Below are 17,680 nucleotides of genomic sequence, written 5' to 3'. Positions count from 1 at the left end.
AGCTGCAATTAAGAGGTCAAAAAAGATGAGATTATTATTTTTAACCATTTACTTGTTTCCATAGAGATGCTGAATGGAACGTTACGATTGCTGAAATTCCCTGGAGAGTAACAATTTATGGGGGATTGTATGTAGTCTTTTCTAAGCAGGTGATGAATCATCATAGTGGGTTACAGATGATGTAATTAATGAGAGGAGCCAGGTCTGTCTGTAGTTTTGTAGTCTGCTATGAATTTCTACGTTAAACAGCAGCTTTGCCAAATGTCGTTAGGTTGAGCAGAAGATTTCGACAAGCCAGAAGGATTTTCAGCTTGTTCCTGAAAGGGTTGCTCGCTCCGAAGGTCTGCGCAGATAAGCAAGTAAACCTGTTCTGTTAATTTTATTTATAAGTGGCATTTGAACTATATTGGGGTTGCTTAATCGAAGTTAGTAGCAGGTGCAGATTGTAAGATTTTTCTTGTGTTTAAGAACTGTTTAACTGATAATTGTGAAGCAATTTCTTTGATGTTAATGTGGTTAATTCTTTTTTAAAATTAAAGTTTGTTTTAATATAAAAGATACCTATTGGTCCCAGAGTCATCACTCCTGGGGTGAAGTGTCTTTCCCTCACAGTTTCACAAATTAAGAAGTGTTTGGGGTTCTCTTCTGGTGTACCAAACAAATGTTGGGCACACTGCAGTGAGCTTCGACATCCCAGGTCTTCAGGTCAGATGGTGGTGGTAGCCGGGCGGGGGGTGGGGGGGGGTGCATGGCAAGTCAGCCAGAGCATTGGGGTCTTGATCATTGTCCAGTGAGCCTTCAGGGACAACCACTTGGTAGAGATGGCTCGTGTGAGGAATTGATTGACTGTGAGGGATATCAAAGCCAAATAGCCTGCCAACATTCATGATAATGGCTACTTGAGTGAGCTCTTTGTAGATTGCCAGTGCTCGTGGGTCAGTATTCCTATGGGAGTCGGTGTCTTGGGAGAGGGGAGTGGATGGTTAGACGGTTGAATGTTTCACTGATATTTTCGGGATGAAGGTGAAAGAATAGAATTCCTCCAGTGAGGACCCTTTCCTTCCGCTAGAGTGAGGCCCTCTGATCAGACACGACAGAAACCACATTTCAGAATCTTTGCTATATGCTCAAGACTCAGATTTTTATTGTGTTAATACAAGGAATAGGAAATCCAATTCAGTACAACAGTGATATTCATACATGAAGAATATTGGGAACAGGAGGATTAAACACAATTAACCTTCATGTCTGCATTATATCAGATATACTCAAATGTAGAACAACCCATGTACAAGTTTGCCCCACCCCAGCTCCCACATGTATCCTCACCAACCCCCCCAGCTCCCACCTGTATCCTCACCAACCCCCCCAGCTCCCACCTGTATCCTCACCAACCCCCCCAGCTCCCACCTGTATCCTCACCAACCCCCCCAGCTCTCAGATAGCAGGAAATGTAACTGATAATCACACACGCTGGAATTGCTGAGCACAGATTGGGAACTGCAGCCCAAGAGAGGGGTACAGAATCCCTGGAGCCTGAAGCAGAGGAATGGGAGAGTGTTGACTGAGAGCAGTGTCATGCGGAATGGTCCAGAACAGAGGCTAAGAGCAGGAAACGGACTCCCTAAAGGGCAGCACCATGACCAGATTTGTCAGACTCCTTCTCCCGCCCCAGCCCCTTATTTTCAACACCTTGTGACCAGCAGCTTGGGGTATGACTGCTGGGCCTGCGTGTACATCTTTTAGATTCAGGAAAGTTCCCATGTCTGCTCCCAAGGCTTCCCACCATCACTAGGCCCATCCAGCTCAGGCTGAATTCCAGGATGAGTAAAGCAAAGGAAGGAGCCAGTGTTTTAGTGGGGAGGGAGGTGTTGATGGGAAATACGACGGGGCCAATGAGGGTCTATTATTAATTTAACTCCGTTGTTCAGCTTCCCTAAAACAATGGCTCAGAAAAGTAATACACGGTGCGTTTACACCATTGGTCCTTCACTATCTTCACATTCATTTTCTTCATTCCCATGTATTCTCTCCCCCCCCCCCCCCCCCAACCCTGCTTCAGAAAAAAAAAAGAGGAAGGATTGTGGATTTGAGGAATGAAGCATGGAATGCCATCCTGAAAACCGCAGAATCCCACGGAACACAATGCGACCATTCCGGTCACCATCGCTTGGGATCAAATTCCTTCATTTTATTTTGTGAGCAGCATTTGTAATTCTGAAGCCAATTCCTAAGCTGTGTGTTAAGAGATTACACAGTGTGGGTTTCTACACTTGTTTTTCTCCTCATGGAGACCCTTCACCTTCTAGTCTTCCCCTCTCTCCTCCCTCGCTCGCCCCCCCCCCCCCGCAGAAGTGAGTCAATTTGATTTGGAGATTTGGAGTCACATTTGTATCAATGCAAACTCATCAACACATTAATGGCTGAGGGTTGCTTCCTGGCATCGAGCCCAAAACGCCAAGACACCTTTCAAAGCTCAGAAGCGTAACCCCGATACAAAAGGGAAATTCTGCAGCTATGGAAATCTGACTTTAAACAGGAGATGCTGGAAATTGAGCAGGACAGGCATCGGCGGAGAGAGAAGCGAAGTTAACTGAAAGTTAACTCAGTTCCTCTCTCCGCGAGGCTGCGAGTATTTCCGGTATTTTCTGTTTCTTGTAAAGTAAAAAGTTCAAGTGTGCGAGAGAGCAGCTGGGTTTCAAAGTCAGCGCTCTGACGGATCTTCCAGGTAGTTTAAAGAAACCCACTGCAGAGTTTCTCTGAAGGTTTAAGAGGCAGCTGGATCCTCACTTTTAAACATTAAATACTGACCAGCCAGGTGCTGCCTGTGCGCACAGAATTCTCGATCGTCAGTTAGGCAGAGTGTAAATTGCAGACAAGCGCCTCGCTGACACTTCCTACCATTGACTAGATCCATAAACATCAGCGGCATCTAACGTGGATGTGGACACTGCAGAGCCGGACTCATTTTAACTTCACTGAAGTGTAAATGCTATGGATGTAAAACCAGGTACAAGGTACGCAATTTGTTTCAATAAAAATATCAGCTAAGTCAACGTTTCTCATGGACCAAATCTCTGGGTGAAGCGTGTGCTGGAAATTTCCCTCGCCTCGAATACCTCCCAGATTTCCTTGTCCCACAACCATTTTACAACCAGTTGCCGCCCCAGCGACACACACAAGCTGAAAACGGGCTCGCTTGCACGCAGCAACCCGACACATCCCAACAAATGAATGTGCTGCTTTCACAGCGAAGATCTCCTCCAACAGTGTCCAGCGTTCCCCCTGCAGCTCCCACGCCTGATGTTTGGCAAACTCGGCCAGGGTTAAGAGAGCGACATAACAGGAGGATGCGAAGGCAGCACGGTGGCGCAGTGGGTTAGCACTGCGGCCTCGTGGGCGCCGAGGTCTCAGGTTCGATCCTGACTCTGGGTCACTGTCCGTGTGGAGTTTGCACATTGTCCCCGTGTTTGCGTGGGTCTCACCCCTACAACCCAAAGATGTGCAGGGGAGGTGGATTGGCCACGCTAAATTGCCCCTTGGAAAAAAAATGAATTGGGTACTCTAAATTTATTTTTAAAAATAACAGGAGGATGCGTGCAATTGTCAAAAGGCCTATTCCCCAAGAATCGAGGAGCGATTTAACCTTTTCATTTCATGGATTCTCACTTAACTGGAAAAGCATCACTGGACATTTAAATGGCCCACTTTGTGACATTCTGTTCAAATGCGTCTATCTTCAAGATAGAGGGATGAGGAGGGTGGCACGTGGCGCAGTGGTTAGCACTGGGACTGCAGCGCTGAGGACCCGGGTTCGATCCCGGCCCTGGGTCACTGTCCGTGTGGAGTTTGCACATTCTCCCCGTGTCGTCGTGGGTCTCACCCCCACAACCCAAAGATGTGCCGGGCAGGTGGATTCGCCACACTAAATTGCCCCTTAATTGGGAAAATAAAATAATTGGCTACTCTAAAAAAAATTTTAAACCATTTTTTAAAATAGAGGGCTGAAGGGGAAGGCTGGGAAATCAGTCGCACACATCGTATTCCACAGTTGCTCGATCCTTTACACTGAGATTTAAAACATTTTTTTTTTTTTTTTTTAGAGTACCCAATTCATTTTCTCCTAGGGGCAATTTAGCGTGGCCAATTCGCCTACCCTGCACATCTTTGAGTTGTGGGGGTGAGACTCACGCAGACACGGGGAGAATGTGCAAACTCCACACGGACAGTGACCCGGGGCCGGGATCGAACCTGGGACCTCGGTGTCGTGAGGCCGCAGTGCTAACCACTGCGCCACCGTGTCGCCCTCCTTTACACCAAAATGATTAAGGTTAAGCAAACCCAACCGAGACACTCTCGGTTTAAGCAATGGCCACCCCCGAGTTAGTGTTTACTCCATTGTTGCTTGCCTGCGTGCAGTTGGTGTGATTAACACCAGCAGACCCTACGGTACAGGTCACAGAACGGTAGCATTTAAACATGTGGCAGAATTAAGACTCACCCACAGAAACCCCCCAAAAAACGGACAACATTTACTGACGCATTCCCGCGCTAAGAAGAACTGAGTCGATTGCGACTGTTGGAGGGTGGAAATCTTCACATTGGCACGGGGTGAAGGTTTCAGTGGCCATTTCCCTTTCCACAGCAAACAGAACACACTAAACAAAATGTCACACCTCGGAATGGATCCAACAATCTCACTTATTAATCCAGCATCTTTGCACCTCTGACGGAACAGGGTTTCAAAATCAACTGAAGTTCACACGTTATCCTACACTTTGGCCTTTGAAGCCCCTCCCTGAAGCAGCCCGTTAGAACAGCTACCACGCAGAGGGAAGGGGGGCTATAGAATTACAACCACAGAACTTTAATGCACACAATTGAACATCATCCAAGTACAGCAGCGTTAAACATGGGACGATGCAACTTACCGGCGCAGAGATGGAATACCTCCCCACCGTCAACGTCAAGCACTCCAAAGTCAGGTACAGCATGGATTGATAACCAAGTAGAGCTCCCTCAACACTGTCCCAACAAAAGTCCCTTCACCCCAAACTTGAGATGTCGGTCCCTAGCGACAGTTCCATTTCCTGTAACTGTCGCTGCTGCGGTTTGAGTGAGGTTGTCACTGGTTTTGAGGTATGGGACTCAGGCTCACGAAGCGGTGGTTTGCTCCAGACTGGACCGTCACAGGCAGCAGACGGGAGAGTCCTTCATGCTCTTCTTGGTCTGCGCTCTATCTGAACTCGAGTCAAAGAGGTGGAGTGAGCAAAGCAGTCTCAGCCCGCGATCGGGACTGACAGCGTTACGGGACCATGCAGATAATTCACTCAATACTCCTTGAGTTGGACTTTTTTAACCCCACATTCTTCATACAGAAACACGTACTCACATGGTACTACCAAACTGTGGAGACGTAGAGAGATACTTGGTGAGTGTTACAATTATTATAATCTAACTGATCAAACCTTCACTATGAGTGTAGTATTGTAGGGAGATGGCAGCACTCTGTGGTGAGGTACACAAGGTTTATGGTGATTGGCTACTGCATTTCTCTTCTCCTTTCAAAAAAAATCAAACCTAAACGCTTTACAAATCCACTTTTGGTCACAATATTATGCCCCAGCTTTTTTTTTCTCAAACATATAAACCGAAAAAGACACCAAAGAAAACAAAACACCGAACAACATCTTTAAAGGGGATTTGGAAAGTGATTAACCGCCACTTTCGGGCTCTATCGACCGGGTGTCAATAGACACAGCTTTCCTTCACATAAAAATCCTCACAGGTCTCGGGGAGAACCTTTCCTCCTCCCTCCTTCTCTACCCCACCCCCCGCAGCACAAGGCGGCAGCCGCTCGGCGACCGTCTCGTTGGCCTGTGATGCCAGCTTAACCGTACAAGACTGGCAGCAGCATGATGCTTGCCTAGCCCTTCCCAAAGGCGGAAGGGGTTCGCTGCACCAAGCAGAGGGCTCGTGGAGAACAATCCCACGTGACAGGCAAGCCCGGGATCAAATCTGACGGTCCAGAGGAAAAGGAGCCGATCCTGTGTAATCACCTCCTCGACCTGCTTCCAACCTGGCCATCGGGACAGCTGCAAAGATCCTAGAATAAGCCAAAGCCACCCCGTCCGCATGTTGCTGTCATTTCAGTCCTGTGATCCTGGTGTGATAATACAATACAGCTAACCAGAATTTCAAAATCGAACAACACTTAAATAACTGAGAAAATATGGCATAGAAAAGAAAAAGTTTGTTTTTTAAAAAAAAAAAAGGGTTTCACGTTTCAACACATTTGAAGACCGGGATTGTTTTAATCGCGTCTTCGTAACTTGCACCCATCTTTGTAATGTTCAATGTTCACAGAAGGGTGCGTCTGTCTGGTCTAGGTTTGCGTTGGCCTCCTCCAGGACAGGGCACCTCACACGGTGAGCTTGCAGTTGCAAAGTTCCTTGTAGATCTGACGGCGGAGCTTGGGCATGTCCTGCTGGGTGAAGCTGAAGGGGTGGCCCAGAGCCAGACACTTACAGAACTGAAACGGCAAAACGTCACATTCAAGGTTGTGAAACATTTTTAAAATGTTCTCCCTCTCTGCCGCCTACCACCCAATGTCCTCGACCCCGGGTACTGATTATTCATTCTGGTATACGACATAGAAACAAGGCCCAGCCAGTCCGAGCTTGTGTTTCTGCTCTACTTGAGCAACCTTTCTCAATTAAATGTATCACCGTCAACCCTATGTTCCCGTCCCCCTCATATGCTTGTTTTAAACCATCACTTCAAACTCTCCCTGTGGGAGACAGTTCCAAATTCCCACCACTCTTTGGCTATCTCCTCAATAACCAAATGGGTTTCATGGTGTCGATCTTATACTGATGGGCTCTGACTAATGCTCTCCCCCACAACAGAAAACATTATCCACGCTATCAAAACCTTGGCACGTTTGCGATTAAACAATGTGTACATTGACAGACTTCTTGTGCAAAGGGTTCCACAGACCAGCCACATTTGGCATAATGAAAGCGATATGGAGCGAAAGAGATGACGAACCGAACTTAGTACGGTTTCCTTTAACTAAAACATTTGTCATTCAACATGTTTCAAATACTACGCCTCACAGGCAAAAGGGTATTAACCAATATGATGCTGAAGTCATAGGTGAAGATGAATCGAGGGGTTCACCGTTATAAAGAGGCACATATCACCATGACAACTTTTTTTATAACCCAGGCCCCATTGCAGCATCAGCGATGTGCACAGGTCATGTGCAGAGGTCACTTCCGTGGAAAGATTAGCCAAGATTCCCGGTGTGCGGTCGCACACAAGGTGGGGATTCCGTTTGGGGCCCTGTTTAACAGGTGGTGTTTCGAGGTGTAAGTAGTAATGGAGGGCTTCGGTCGCAGGGTCGGAGGAAGCGAGCACATCCGGTATTTATGGACGGATTTTGTGGAGGATTCCGTGTCGGTGGAGGAGGTTAAGGCCAGGTGGGAGGAGGAGTTGGGGCCAGTATTGGATGACGAGGTGTGGAGTGAGGCTTGCGGAGGGTGAACTCCACATCCTCGTGGGCGAGGCGTGGTTCAATCCAACTCAAAGTAGTTTATAGGCGCACCTGACTCAAGTCCAGAATGAGTCACTTCATTACAGGGGTGGAAGGCGAGCGATGATACAGGGGTGGAAGGCGAGCGATGACACAGGGATGGAAGCCGAGCGATGATACAGGGATGGAAGGCGAGCGATGATACAGGGATGGAAGGCGAGCGATGATACAGGGGGTGGAAGCCGAGCGATGATACAGGGGGTGGAAGGCGAGCGATGATACAGGGATGGAAGGCGAGCGATGATACAGGGATAGAGGACGAGCGATGACACAGGGATGGAAGACGAGCGATGATACAGGGATGGAAGACAAGCGATGACACAGGGATGGAAGACGAGCGATGATACAGGGATGGAAGGCGAGCGATGATACAGGGATGGAAGGTGATCAACGATACAGGGATGGAAGGTGATCGACGATACAGGGATGGAAGGTAAGCGATGATACAGGGGTGGAAGGCGAGCGATGATACAGGGATGGAGGACGAGCGATGACACAGGGATGGAAGGCGAGTGATCATACAGGGATGGAAGCTGAGCGATGATACAGGGATGGAAGGCGAGCGACGATACAGGGATGGAAGGCGAGCGATCATACAGGGGTGGAAGGCGAGCGATCATACAGGGGTGGAAGGCGAGCGATGACACAGGGATGGAAGGCGAGTGATCATACAGGGATGGAAGCTGAGCGATGATACAGGGATGGAAGCCGAGTGATCATACAGGGATGGAAGGCGAGCGATGATACAGGGATGGAAGGCGAGCGATCATACAGGGATGGAAGCTGAGCGATGATACAGGGATGGAAGCTGATCGACGATACAGGGATGGAAGGCGAGCGATGATACAGGGATGGAGGACGAGCGATGACACAGGGATGGAAGGCGAGCGATGATACAGGGATGGAAGGTGATCGACGATACAGGGATGGAAGGCGAGCGATGATACAGGGATGGAAGGCGAGCGATCATACAGGGGTGGAAGGCGAGCGATGATATAGGGATGGAGGACGAGCGATGACACAGGGTTGGAAGGCGAGCGATGATACAGGGATGGAAGGCGAGCGATGATACAGGGATGGAAGCTGAGCGATGATACAGGGATGGAAGCCGAGTGATCATACAGGGATGGAAGGCGAGCGATGATACAGGGATGGAAGACGAGCGATGATACAGGGATGGAAGGCGAGCGATGATACAGGGATGGAAGGCGAGCGATGATACAGGGATGGAAGACGAGCGATGATACAGGGATGGAAGACGAGCGATGATACAGGGATGGAAGACGAGCGATGATACAGGGATGGAAGGCGAGCGATGATACAGGGATGGAAGGCGAGCGATGATACAGGGATGGAAGGCGAGCGATGATACAGGGGTGGAAGGCGAGCGATGATACAGGGATGGAAGGCGAGCGACGATACAGGGATGGAAGGCGAGCGATGATACAGGGATGGAAGGTGATCGACGATACAGGGATGGAAGGCGAGCGATGATACAGGGATGGAAGACGAGCGATGATACAGGGATGGAAGACGAGCGATGATACAGGGATGGAAGACGAGCGATGATACAGGGATGGAAGGCGAGCGATGATACAGGGATGGAAGGCGAGCGATGATACAGTGGTGGAAGGCGAGCGATGATACAGGGATGGAAGGCGAGCGATGATACAGGGATGGAAGACGAGCGATGATACAGGGATGGAAGACGAGTGATGATACAGGGATGGAAGCCGAGTGATGATACAGGGTTGGAAGCTGAGCGATGATACAGGGATGGAAGGCGAGCGATGATACAGGGATGGAAGGCGAGCGATGATACAGGGATGGAAGACGAGCGATGACACAGGGATGGAAGACGAGTGATGATACAGGGATGGAAGACGAGCGATGATACAGGGATGGAAGACAAGCGATGATATAGGGATGGAAGACGAGCGATGATACAGGGATGGAAGACGAGCGATGATACAGGGATGGAAGGTGAGCGATGATACAGGGATGGAAGGCGAGCGATGATACAAGGGTGGAAGGCGAGCGATGATACAGGGATGGAAGGCGAGCGATGATACAGGGATGGAAGGCGAACAACGATACAGGGATGGAAGGCGAGCGACGATACAGGGATGGAAGGTGATCGACGATACAGGGATGGAAGGCGAGCGATGATACAGGGATGGAAGACGAGCGATGATACAGGGATGGAAGACGAGCGATAATACAGGGATGGAAGGCGAGCGATGATACAGGGATGGAAGGTGATCGACGATACAGGGATGGAAGGCGAGCGATGATACAGGGATGGAAGACGAGCGATGGTACAGGGATGGAAGCCGAGCTATGATAGAGGGATAGAAGCCGAGCGATGATATAGGGATGGAAGGCGAGCGATGATACAGGGATGGAAGACGAGTGATGATACAGGGATGGAAGACGAGTGATGATACAGGGATGGAAGACGAGTGATGATACAGGGATGGAAGACGAGTGATGATACAGGGATGGAAGCCGAGTGATGATACAGGGATGGAAGCTGAGCGATAATACAGGGATGGAAGGCGAGCGATGATACAGGGATGGAAGGCGAGCGATGATACAGGGATGGAAGCCGAGTGATGATACAGGGATGGAAGCTGAGCGATGATACAGGGATGGAAGGCGAGCGATGATACAGGGATGGAAGGCGAGCGATGATACAGGGATGGAAGCCGAGTGATGATACAGGGATGGAAGGCGAGCAATGATACAGGGATGGAAGCCGAGTGATGATACAGGGATGGAAGACGCGCGATGACACAGGGATGGAAGACGAGCGATGATACAGGGATGGAAGACGAGTGATGATACAGGGGTGGAAGGCGAGCGATGATACAAGGGTGGAAGGCGAGCGATGATACAGGGATGGAAGGCGAGCGATGATACAGGGATGGAAGGCGAACGACGATACAGGGATGGAAGGCGAGCGACGATACAGGGATGGAAGGTGATCGACGATACAGGGATGGAAGGCGAGCGATGATACAGGGATGGAAGACGAGCGATGATACAGGGATGGAAGACGAGCGATAATACAGGGATGGAAGGCGAGCGATGATACAGGGATGGAAGGCGAGCGATGATACAGGGGTGGAAGGCGAGCGATGATACAGGGATGAAAGGTGATCGATGATACAGGGATGGAAGACGAGCGATGGTACAGGGATGGAAGCCGAGCTATGATAGAGGGATAGAAGCCGAGCGATGATATAGGGATGGAAGGCGAGCGATGATACAGGGATGGAAGACGAGTGATGATACAGGGATGGAAGACGAGTGATGATACAGGGATGGAAGACGAGTGATGATACAGGGATGGAAGCCGAGTGATGATACAGGGATGGAAGCTGAGCGATGATACAGGGATGGAAGGCGAGCGATGATACAGGGATGGAAGGCGAGCGATGATACAGAGATGGAAGACGAGCAATGACACAGGGATGGAAGACGAGTGATGATACAGGGATGGAAGGCGAGCAATGATACAGGGATGGAAGACAAGCGATGATACAGGGATGGAAGCCGAGTGATGATACAGGGATGGAAGCTGAGCGATGATACAGGGATGGAAGGCGAGCGATGATACAGGGATGGAAGGCGAGCAATGATACAGGGATGGAAGCCGAGTGATGATACAGGGATGGAAGACGAGCGATGACACAGGGATGGAAGACGAGTGATGACACAGGGATGGAAGACGAGCGATGATACAGGGATGGAAGACGAGCAATGATACAGGGATGGAAGACGAGCGATGGTACAGGGATGGAAGACGAGCGATGGTACAGGGATGGAAGACGAGCGATGATACAGGGATGGAAGACGAGCGATGGTACAGGGATGGAAGACGAGCGATGGTACAGGGATGGACGCCGAGTGATGATACAGGGGTGGAAGGCGAGTGATGATACAGGGATGGAAGACGAGTGAAGATTCAGGGATGGAAGCCGAGTGATGATACAGGGATGGAAGGCGAGTGATGCTCATGAGGCCCGGCCAACCATGTGCCCATGTTGTGGTCATGGCCCAAGCTTGTGGGTCTCTGGGTCGCCTTGTCGGCGATTCCGAAGACTGAGCAGGAGCCCTGTCCTGGCCATATCTGGGCAGTCAGACTCGGGAGCTGTAGGCGGGCACGGGGGTCAAGGTCCCGGCCTTCGCCTCAGTGAATGTCCGGAGGAGAGAATGCCTGGGCGGGCAGGGATGGGTTAGGGAGGGGGATTGGGATGGGGGGGGGGAAATGGGTTGGGGGGGTAGGGGGATTGGGTGTGGTGGGGGGAGGGGGATTAGGATGGGGGGGGGGGGAAATGGGTTGGGGGGGTAGGGGGATTGGGTGTGGTGGGGGAGGGGGATTGGGTGTGAGGTTTGGGACTGGGGGGCTGTTTTCTGATCCATCATGTTGTAACTCAGATTTCCCCCAAGGGTGAGGGTAGATTGGGGGGGTGAGGGTAGTTTGGGGGGGGTGAGGGTAGATTGGGGGGGTGAGGGTAGATTGGGGGGGTGAGGGTAGATTGGGGGGGTGAGGGTAGATTGGGGGGGTGAGGGTAGATTGGGGGGGTGAGGGTAGATTGGGGGGGTGAGGGTAGATTGGGGGGGTGAGGGTAGATTGGGGGGGTGAGGGTAGATTGGGGGGGTGAGGGTAGATTGGGGGGGTGAGGGTAGATTGGGGGGGTGAGGGTAGATTGGGGGGGTGAGGGTAGATTGGGGGGGTGAGGGTAGATTGGGGGGGTGAGGGTAGATTGGGGGGGTGAGGGTAGATTGGGGGGGGTGAGGGTAGATTGGGGGGGTGAGGGTAGATTGGGGGGTGAGGGTAGATTGGGGGGTGAGGGTAGAATGGGGGGTGAGGGTAGAATGGGGGTGTGAGGGTAGATTGGGGGGGTGAGGGTAGATTGGGGGGTGAGGGTAGATTGGGGGGTGAGGGTAGATTGGGGGGTGAGGGTAGATTGGGGGGTGAGGGTAGATTGGGGGGTGAGGGTAGATTGGGGGGTGAGGGTAGATTGGGGGGTGAGGGTAGATTGGGGGGTGAGGGTAGATTGGGGGGTGAGGGTAGAATGGGGGGGTGAGGGTAGATTGGGGGGGTGAGGGTAGATTGGGGGGGGTGAGGGTAGATTGGAGAGGTGAGGGTAGATTGGAGAGGTGAGGGTAGATTGGGGGGTGAGGGTAGATTGGGGGGGTGAGGGTAGATTGGGGGGGTGAGGGTAGATTGGGGGGTGAGGGTAGATTGGGGGGGTGAGGGTAGATTGGGGGGGTGAGGGTAGATTGGGGGGGTGAGGGTAGATTGGAGGGGGTGAGGGTAGATTGGGGGGTGAGGGTAGATTGGGGGGGTGAGGATAGTTTGGGGGGGTGAGGATAGTTTGGGGGGTGAGGGTAGATTGGGGGGTGAGGGTAGATTTGGGGGAGTGAGGGTAGATTTGGGGGAATGAGGGTAGATTGGGGGGGATGCGGGTAGATTGGGGGGGATGAGGGTAGATTGGGGGGGATGAGGGTAGATTGGGGGGGTGAGGTTAGATTGGGGGGGTGAGGTTAGATTGGGGGGGTGAGGTTAGATTGGGGGGGTGAGGTTAGATTGGGGGGGTGAGGTTAGATTGGGGGGTGAGGGTAGATTGGGGGGTGAGGGTAGATTGGGGGGTGAGGGTAGATTGGGGGGTGAGGGTAGATTGGGGGGGTGAGGGTAGATTGGGGGGGTGAGGGTAGTTTGGGGGGGTGAGGGTAGTTTGGGGGGGTGAGGGTAGATTGGGGTGAGGCTAGATTGGGGTGAGGCTAGATTGGGGGGGGGTGAGGGTAGATTGGGGGGGTGAGGGTAGATTGGGGGGGTGAGGGTAGATTGGGGGGGGTGAGGGTAGATTGGGGGGGTGAGGGTAGATTGGGGGGGTGAGGGTAGATTGAGGGGTGAGGGTAGATTGGGGGGGTGAGGGTAGATTGGTGGGGGTGAGGGTAGATTGGGGGGGTGAGGGGAGATTGGGGGGTGAGGGTAGATTGGGGGGTGAGGGTAGGATGGGGGGGTGAGGGTAGAATGGGGGGGTGAGGGTAGAATGGGGGGGTGAGGGTAGATTGGGGGTGAGGGTAGATTGGGGGGGTGTGGGTAGATTGGGGGGGTGAGGGTAGATTGGGGGGGTGAGGGTAGATTGGGGGGGGTGAGGGTAGTTTGGGGGGGGTGATGGTAGTTTGGGGGGGTGAGGGTAGATTGGGGGGTGAGGGTAGATTGGGGGGTGAGGGTAGATTGGGGGGGTGAGGGTAGATTGGGGGGGTGAGGGTAGATTGGGGGGGTGAGGGTAGATTGGGGGGGTGAGGGTAGATTGGGGGGGTGAGGGTAGATTGGGGGGGTGAGGGTAGATTGGGGGGATGCGGGTAGATTGGGGGGGGTGAGAGTAGATTGGGGGGGTGAGGGTAGATTGGGGGGATGCGGGTAGATTGGGGGGGGTGAGAGTAGATTGGGGGGAGTGAGGGTAGATTGGGGGGTTGAGGGTAGATTGGGGGGGTGAGGGTAGATTGGGGGGGTGAGGGTAGATTGGGGGGGTGAGGGTAGATTGGGGGGGTGAGGGTAGATTGGGGGGGTGAGGGTAGATTGGGGGGGTGAGGGTAGATTGGGGGGGTGAGGGTAGATTGGGGGGGTGAGGGTAGATTGGGGGGGTGAGGGTAGATTTGGGGGAGTGAGGGTAGATTGGGGGGTGAGGGTAGATTGGGGGGTGAGGGTAGATTGGAGAGGTGAGGGTAGATTGGGGGGGCGAGGGTAGATTGGGGGGGATGAGGGTAGATTGGGGGGGTGAGGGTAGATTGGGGGGTTGAGGGTAGATTGGGGGGGTGAGGGTAGATTTGGGGGAGTGAGGGTAGATTGGGGGGGGTGAGGGTAGATTGGGGGGGCGAGGGTAGATTGGGGGGGATGAGGGTAGATTGGGGGGGATGCGGGTAGATTGGGGGGGCGAGGGTAGATTGGGGGGTGAGGGTAGATTGGGGGTGAGGGTAGATTGGGGGGAGTGAGGGTAGATTGGGGGGAGTGAGGGTAGATTGGGGGGGATGAGGGTAGATTGGGGGGGATGCGGGTAGATTGGGGGGGCGAGGGTAGATTGGGGGGTGAGGGTAGATTGGGGGGAGTGAGGGTAGATTGGGGGGGTGAGGGTAGATTGGGGGGGTGAGGGTAGATTGGGGGGAGTGAGGGTAGATTGGGGGGTGAGGGTAGATTGGGGGGGGTGAGGGTAGATTTGGGGGAGTGAGGGTAGATTGGGGGGTGAGGGTAGATTGGGGGGAGTGAGGGTAGATTGGGGGGAGTGAGGGTAGATTGGGGGGGATGAGGGTAGATTGGGGGGGTGAGGGTAGATTGGGGGGGTGAGGGTAGATTGGGGGGTTGAGGGTAGATTGGGGGGGTGAGGGTAGATTTGGGGGAGTGAGGGTAGATTGGGGGGAGTGAGGGTAGATTGGGGGGAGTGAGGGTAGATTGGGGGGTGAGGGTAGATTGGGGGGGAGTGAGGGTAGATTGGGGGGGATGAGGGTAGATTGGGGGGGATGCGGGTAGATTGGGGGGGCGAGGGTAGATTGGGGGGTGAGGGTAGATTGGGGGGAGTGAGGGTAGATTGGGGGGGTGAGGGTAGATTGGGGGGGGTGAGGGTAGATTGGGGGGAGTGAGGGTAGATTGGGGGGTGAGGGTAGATTGGGGGGGGTGAGGGTAGATTTGGGGGAGTGAGGGTAGATTGGGGGGTGAGGGTAGATTGGGGGGAGTGAGGGTAGATTTGGGGGAGTGAGGGTAGATTGGGGGGGATGAGGGTAGATTGGGGGGGTGAGGGTAGATTGGGGGGGTGAGGGTAGATTGGGGGGTTGAGGGTAGATTGGGGGGGTGAGGGTAGATTTGGGGGAGTGAGGGTAGATTGGGGGGAGTGAGGGTAGATTGGGGGGAGTGAGGGTAGATTGGGGGGGATGAGGGTAGATTGGGGGGGGATGCGGGTAGATTGGGGGGGTGAGGGTAGATTGGGGGGAGTGAGGGTAGATTGGGGGGGATGAGGGTAGATTGGGGGGATGAGGGTAGATTGGGGGGAGTGAGGGTAGATTGGGGGGGATGAGGGTAGATTGGGGGGGGATGCGGGTAGATTGGGGGGAGTGAGGGTAGATTGGGGGGATGAGGGTAGATTGGGGGGAGTGAGGGTAGATTGGGGGGGATGAGGGTAGATTGGGGGGGGATGCGGGTAGATTGGGGGGGATGAGGGTAGATTGGGGGGGATGAGGGTAGATTGGGGGGGATGAGGGTAGATTGGGGGGGATGAAGGTTGCTTTGGTCATGTTCTGGTCTTGGGGGGGGGGGAGAAGGGGGGGAACGGTAGCCACGCACACACGGTGAGAACATGCAGACTCCGCACAGACAGTGAACCAAGCCGGGAATCGAACCCGGGACCCTGGTGCTGTGAAGCAATAGTGCTAACCACCGTGCTACCTGGCTGCCCATAGGTTCGGGAGATTCGAGGGATGTGAAGTGTGGGATGCAGAAGCAGAGAACCAGGTTAACCATTGGGAGGTTCATCTTTTCAGAGTCACGGAACTCAGGGACAAGTTGTCTCGAAAGTCCCATTAAACGCCAGCAAGTAAACGGGAGCCAATTCACCAAACACCTGGCTTTCACCTCTGGAATCAGAGAACAATTTCCCGGACTTCAAGAGATTGGGATGAGTGGGAATGTCGAAGGAGAAAGGTGCTGCGTGATGCTGCGCCAAAGTTACACCATGACGATATAAAACAGGATCTGCGGGAGGGAGGGAACTGGGTCCTTAACTGAAAGGATATTACATTCCGAGGACAGGTGACCGACACTAGGCTTGTGTTCGCTTGAATATTGAAAGTTAAGGGTTGAGCTATTTGAGGTGTTAAAAAAATTATTAAAGGATTTGCTGGGATACAAACTAATTTCTCTGGTAGAAGAGACAAGGGGACTGCACCGTTACAATTCAAGACGCCCTGTTCAGGGGTGATGTCAGGGAGCATTAGCTCACACGGAGCGGAGAGATCTGAATCTCTCCGACTCAAAAGTTGTTTTGAGGCTCGGCGGGGGCAAATGGGAATCTCAAAAGTCCAGACTGCGATGTCTATTGGGTAAGGGCGATTAAGGATACGGAACCAAGGTCGGTAAATGGGAGTTTGCAGAGCTCAAGGGGACCTGTTCCTGTGTATCTGTCCTATCCGGGATGTTTGACAATAATGTTACGAGGCTGGGGAAGCAGAGAGGTCACACTACAGAGGGTGAAGGAGGCCAGGCCAACAACTCGGATTTTGGGCAGTAACTGAGCTTTCCTCGACCGAAGGCCGTTCCACGCACCTGCAGTACAAAAGCTCCACAATCGCTGTCGTTGTTTTGCCTCGCCACGTTCTGCAAAAGGGAAATGAAGACAATGAGCTTATACGTCCAATCACAGCGTCCGAGGTAACTTTACAACACACACAGGGCACGTTACTGCTCGCAGCTGGACGTCACAGGTTACGTGAACTGGCCAAAAGAAAACAGATTAATTTGCAACATTAAAAAATAAAAAGCTTGCTCGAAATTAATATATTGCACATAAACGTCAGCTACTTCAGTACTGGCCAGATTCCGACCCAACCCTGTTCCCACAAAGGACTCTCGTATCGCTTAGATAGAGGGATGGAACCCGAGTCTGCAGCTGCAATTCTCCACACCGGGACCTCTGCTTTGTGGGCAGGGGCCAAATGGAAGCTCCCAGAAGAATAGACACAACACCTTTAGTTCAAGTACACACATTTCAACAGGGAGGGTGGGCCCAGTCTGTCACTTGCTCAGTAGATACTGCGATAACCCTGCTCTTCATCCAGCTTCCCTTTACCAGACAAAATTAAAGAGGTAAGATAACGAGAGAGAGGGAGAGACACAGAAACAAAGAGAGAGAGACTGGGAGAGGGAGAGAGAGAGTGAGACTGGGATAGAGAGAGAGACAGACAGAGAAAGAGAGACAGACAGAGAGAGAGAGACGGACAGAGAGAGAGAGAGACGGACAGAGAGAGAGAGAGACGGACAGAGAGAGAGAGAGACGGACAGAGAGAGAGAGAGACGGACAG

At 52.5% G+C, this 17,680-nt stretch overlaps 1 protein-coding gene across 1 annotated transcript in view; it reads right to left on the bottom strand.

The window, feature by feature from the left end:
• Positions 1-1,904: 1,904 nt before the first annotated feature.
• The window catches only part of LOC140404637 (uncharacterized), a 100,303-nt gene continuing 84,527 nt past the window's right edge, over positions 1,905-17,680 (bottom strand). The window contains exons 10-11 of the mRNA XM_072493247.1: positions 16,926-16,976; positions 1,905-6,532 (exon numbers count right to left, since the gene is read on the bottom strand). Coding sequence (XP_072349348.1) covers positions 6,422-6,532; positions 16,926-16,976 — 162 coding nt within the window. The 3' untranslated portion in view covers positions 1,905-6,421. The remainder of the gene's footprint in view (positions 6,533-16,925; positions 16,977-17,680) is intronic.

Source organism: Scyliorhinus torazame, chromosome 31 (assembly GCF_047496885.1).
Source record: "Scyliorhinus torazame isolate Kashiwa2021f chromosome 31, sScyTor2.1, whole genome shotgun sequence".
Lineage (NCBI taxonomy): Eukaryota > Metazoa > Chordata > Chondrichthyes > Carcharhiniformes > Scyliorhinidae > Scyliorhinus > Scyliorhinus torazame.
Note: the sequence above shows the minus strand (reverse complement) of the source record. Positions and strands in the feature narration are given on the sequence as shown.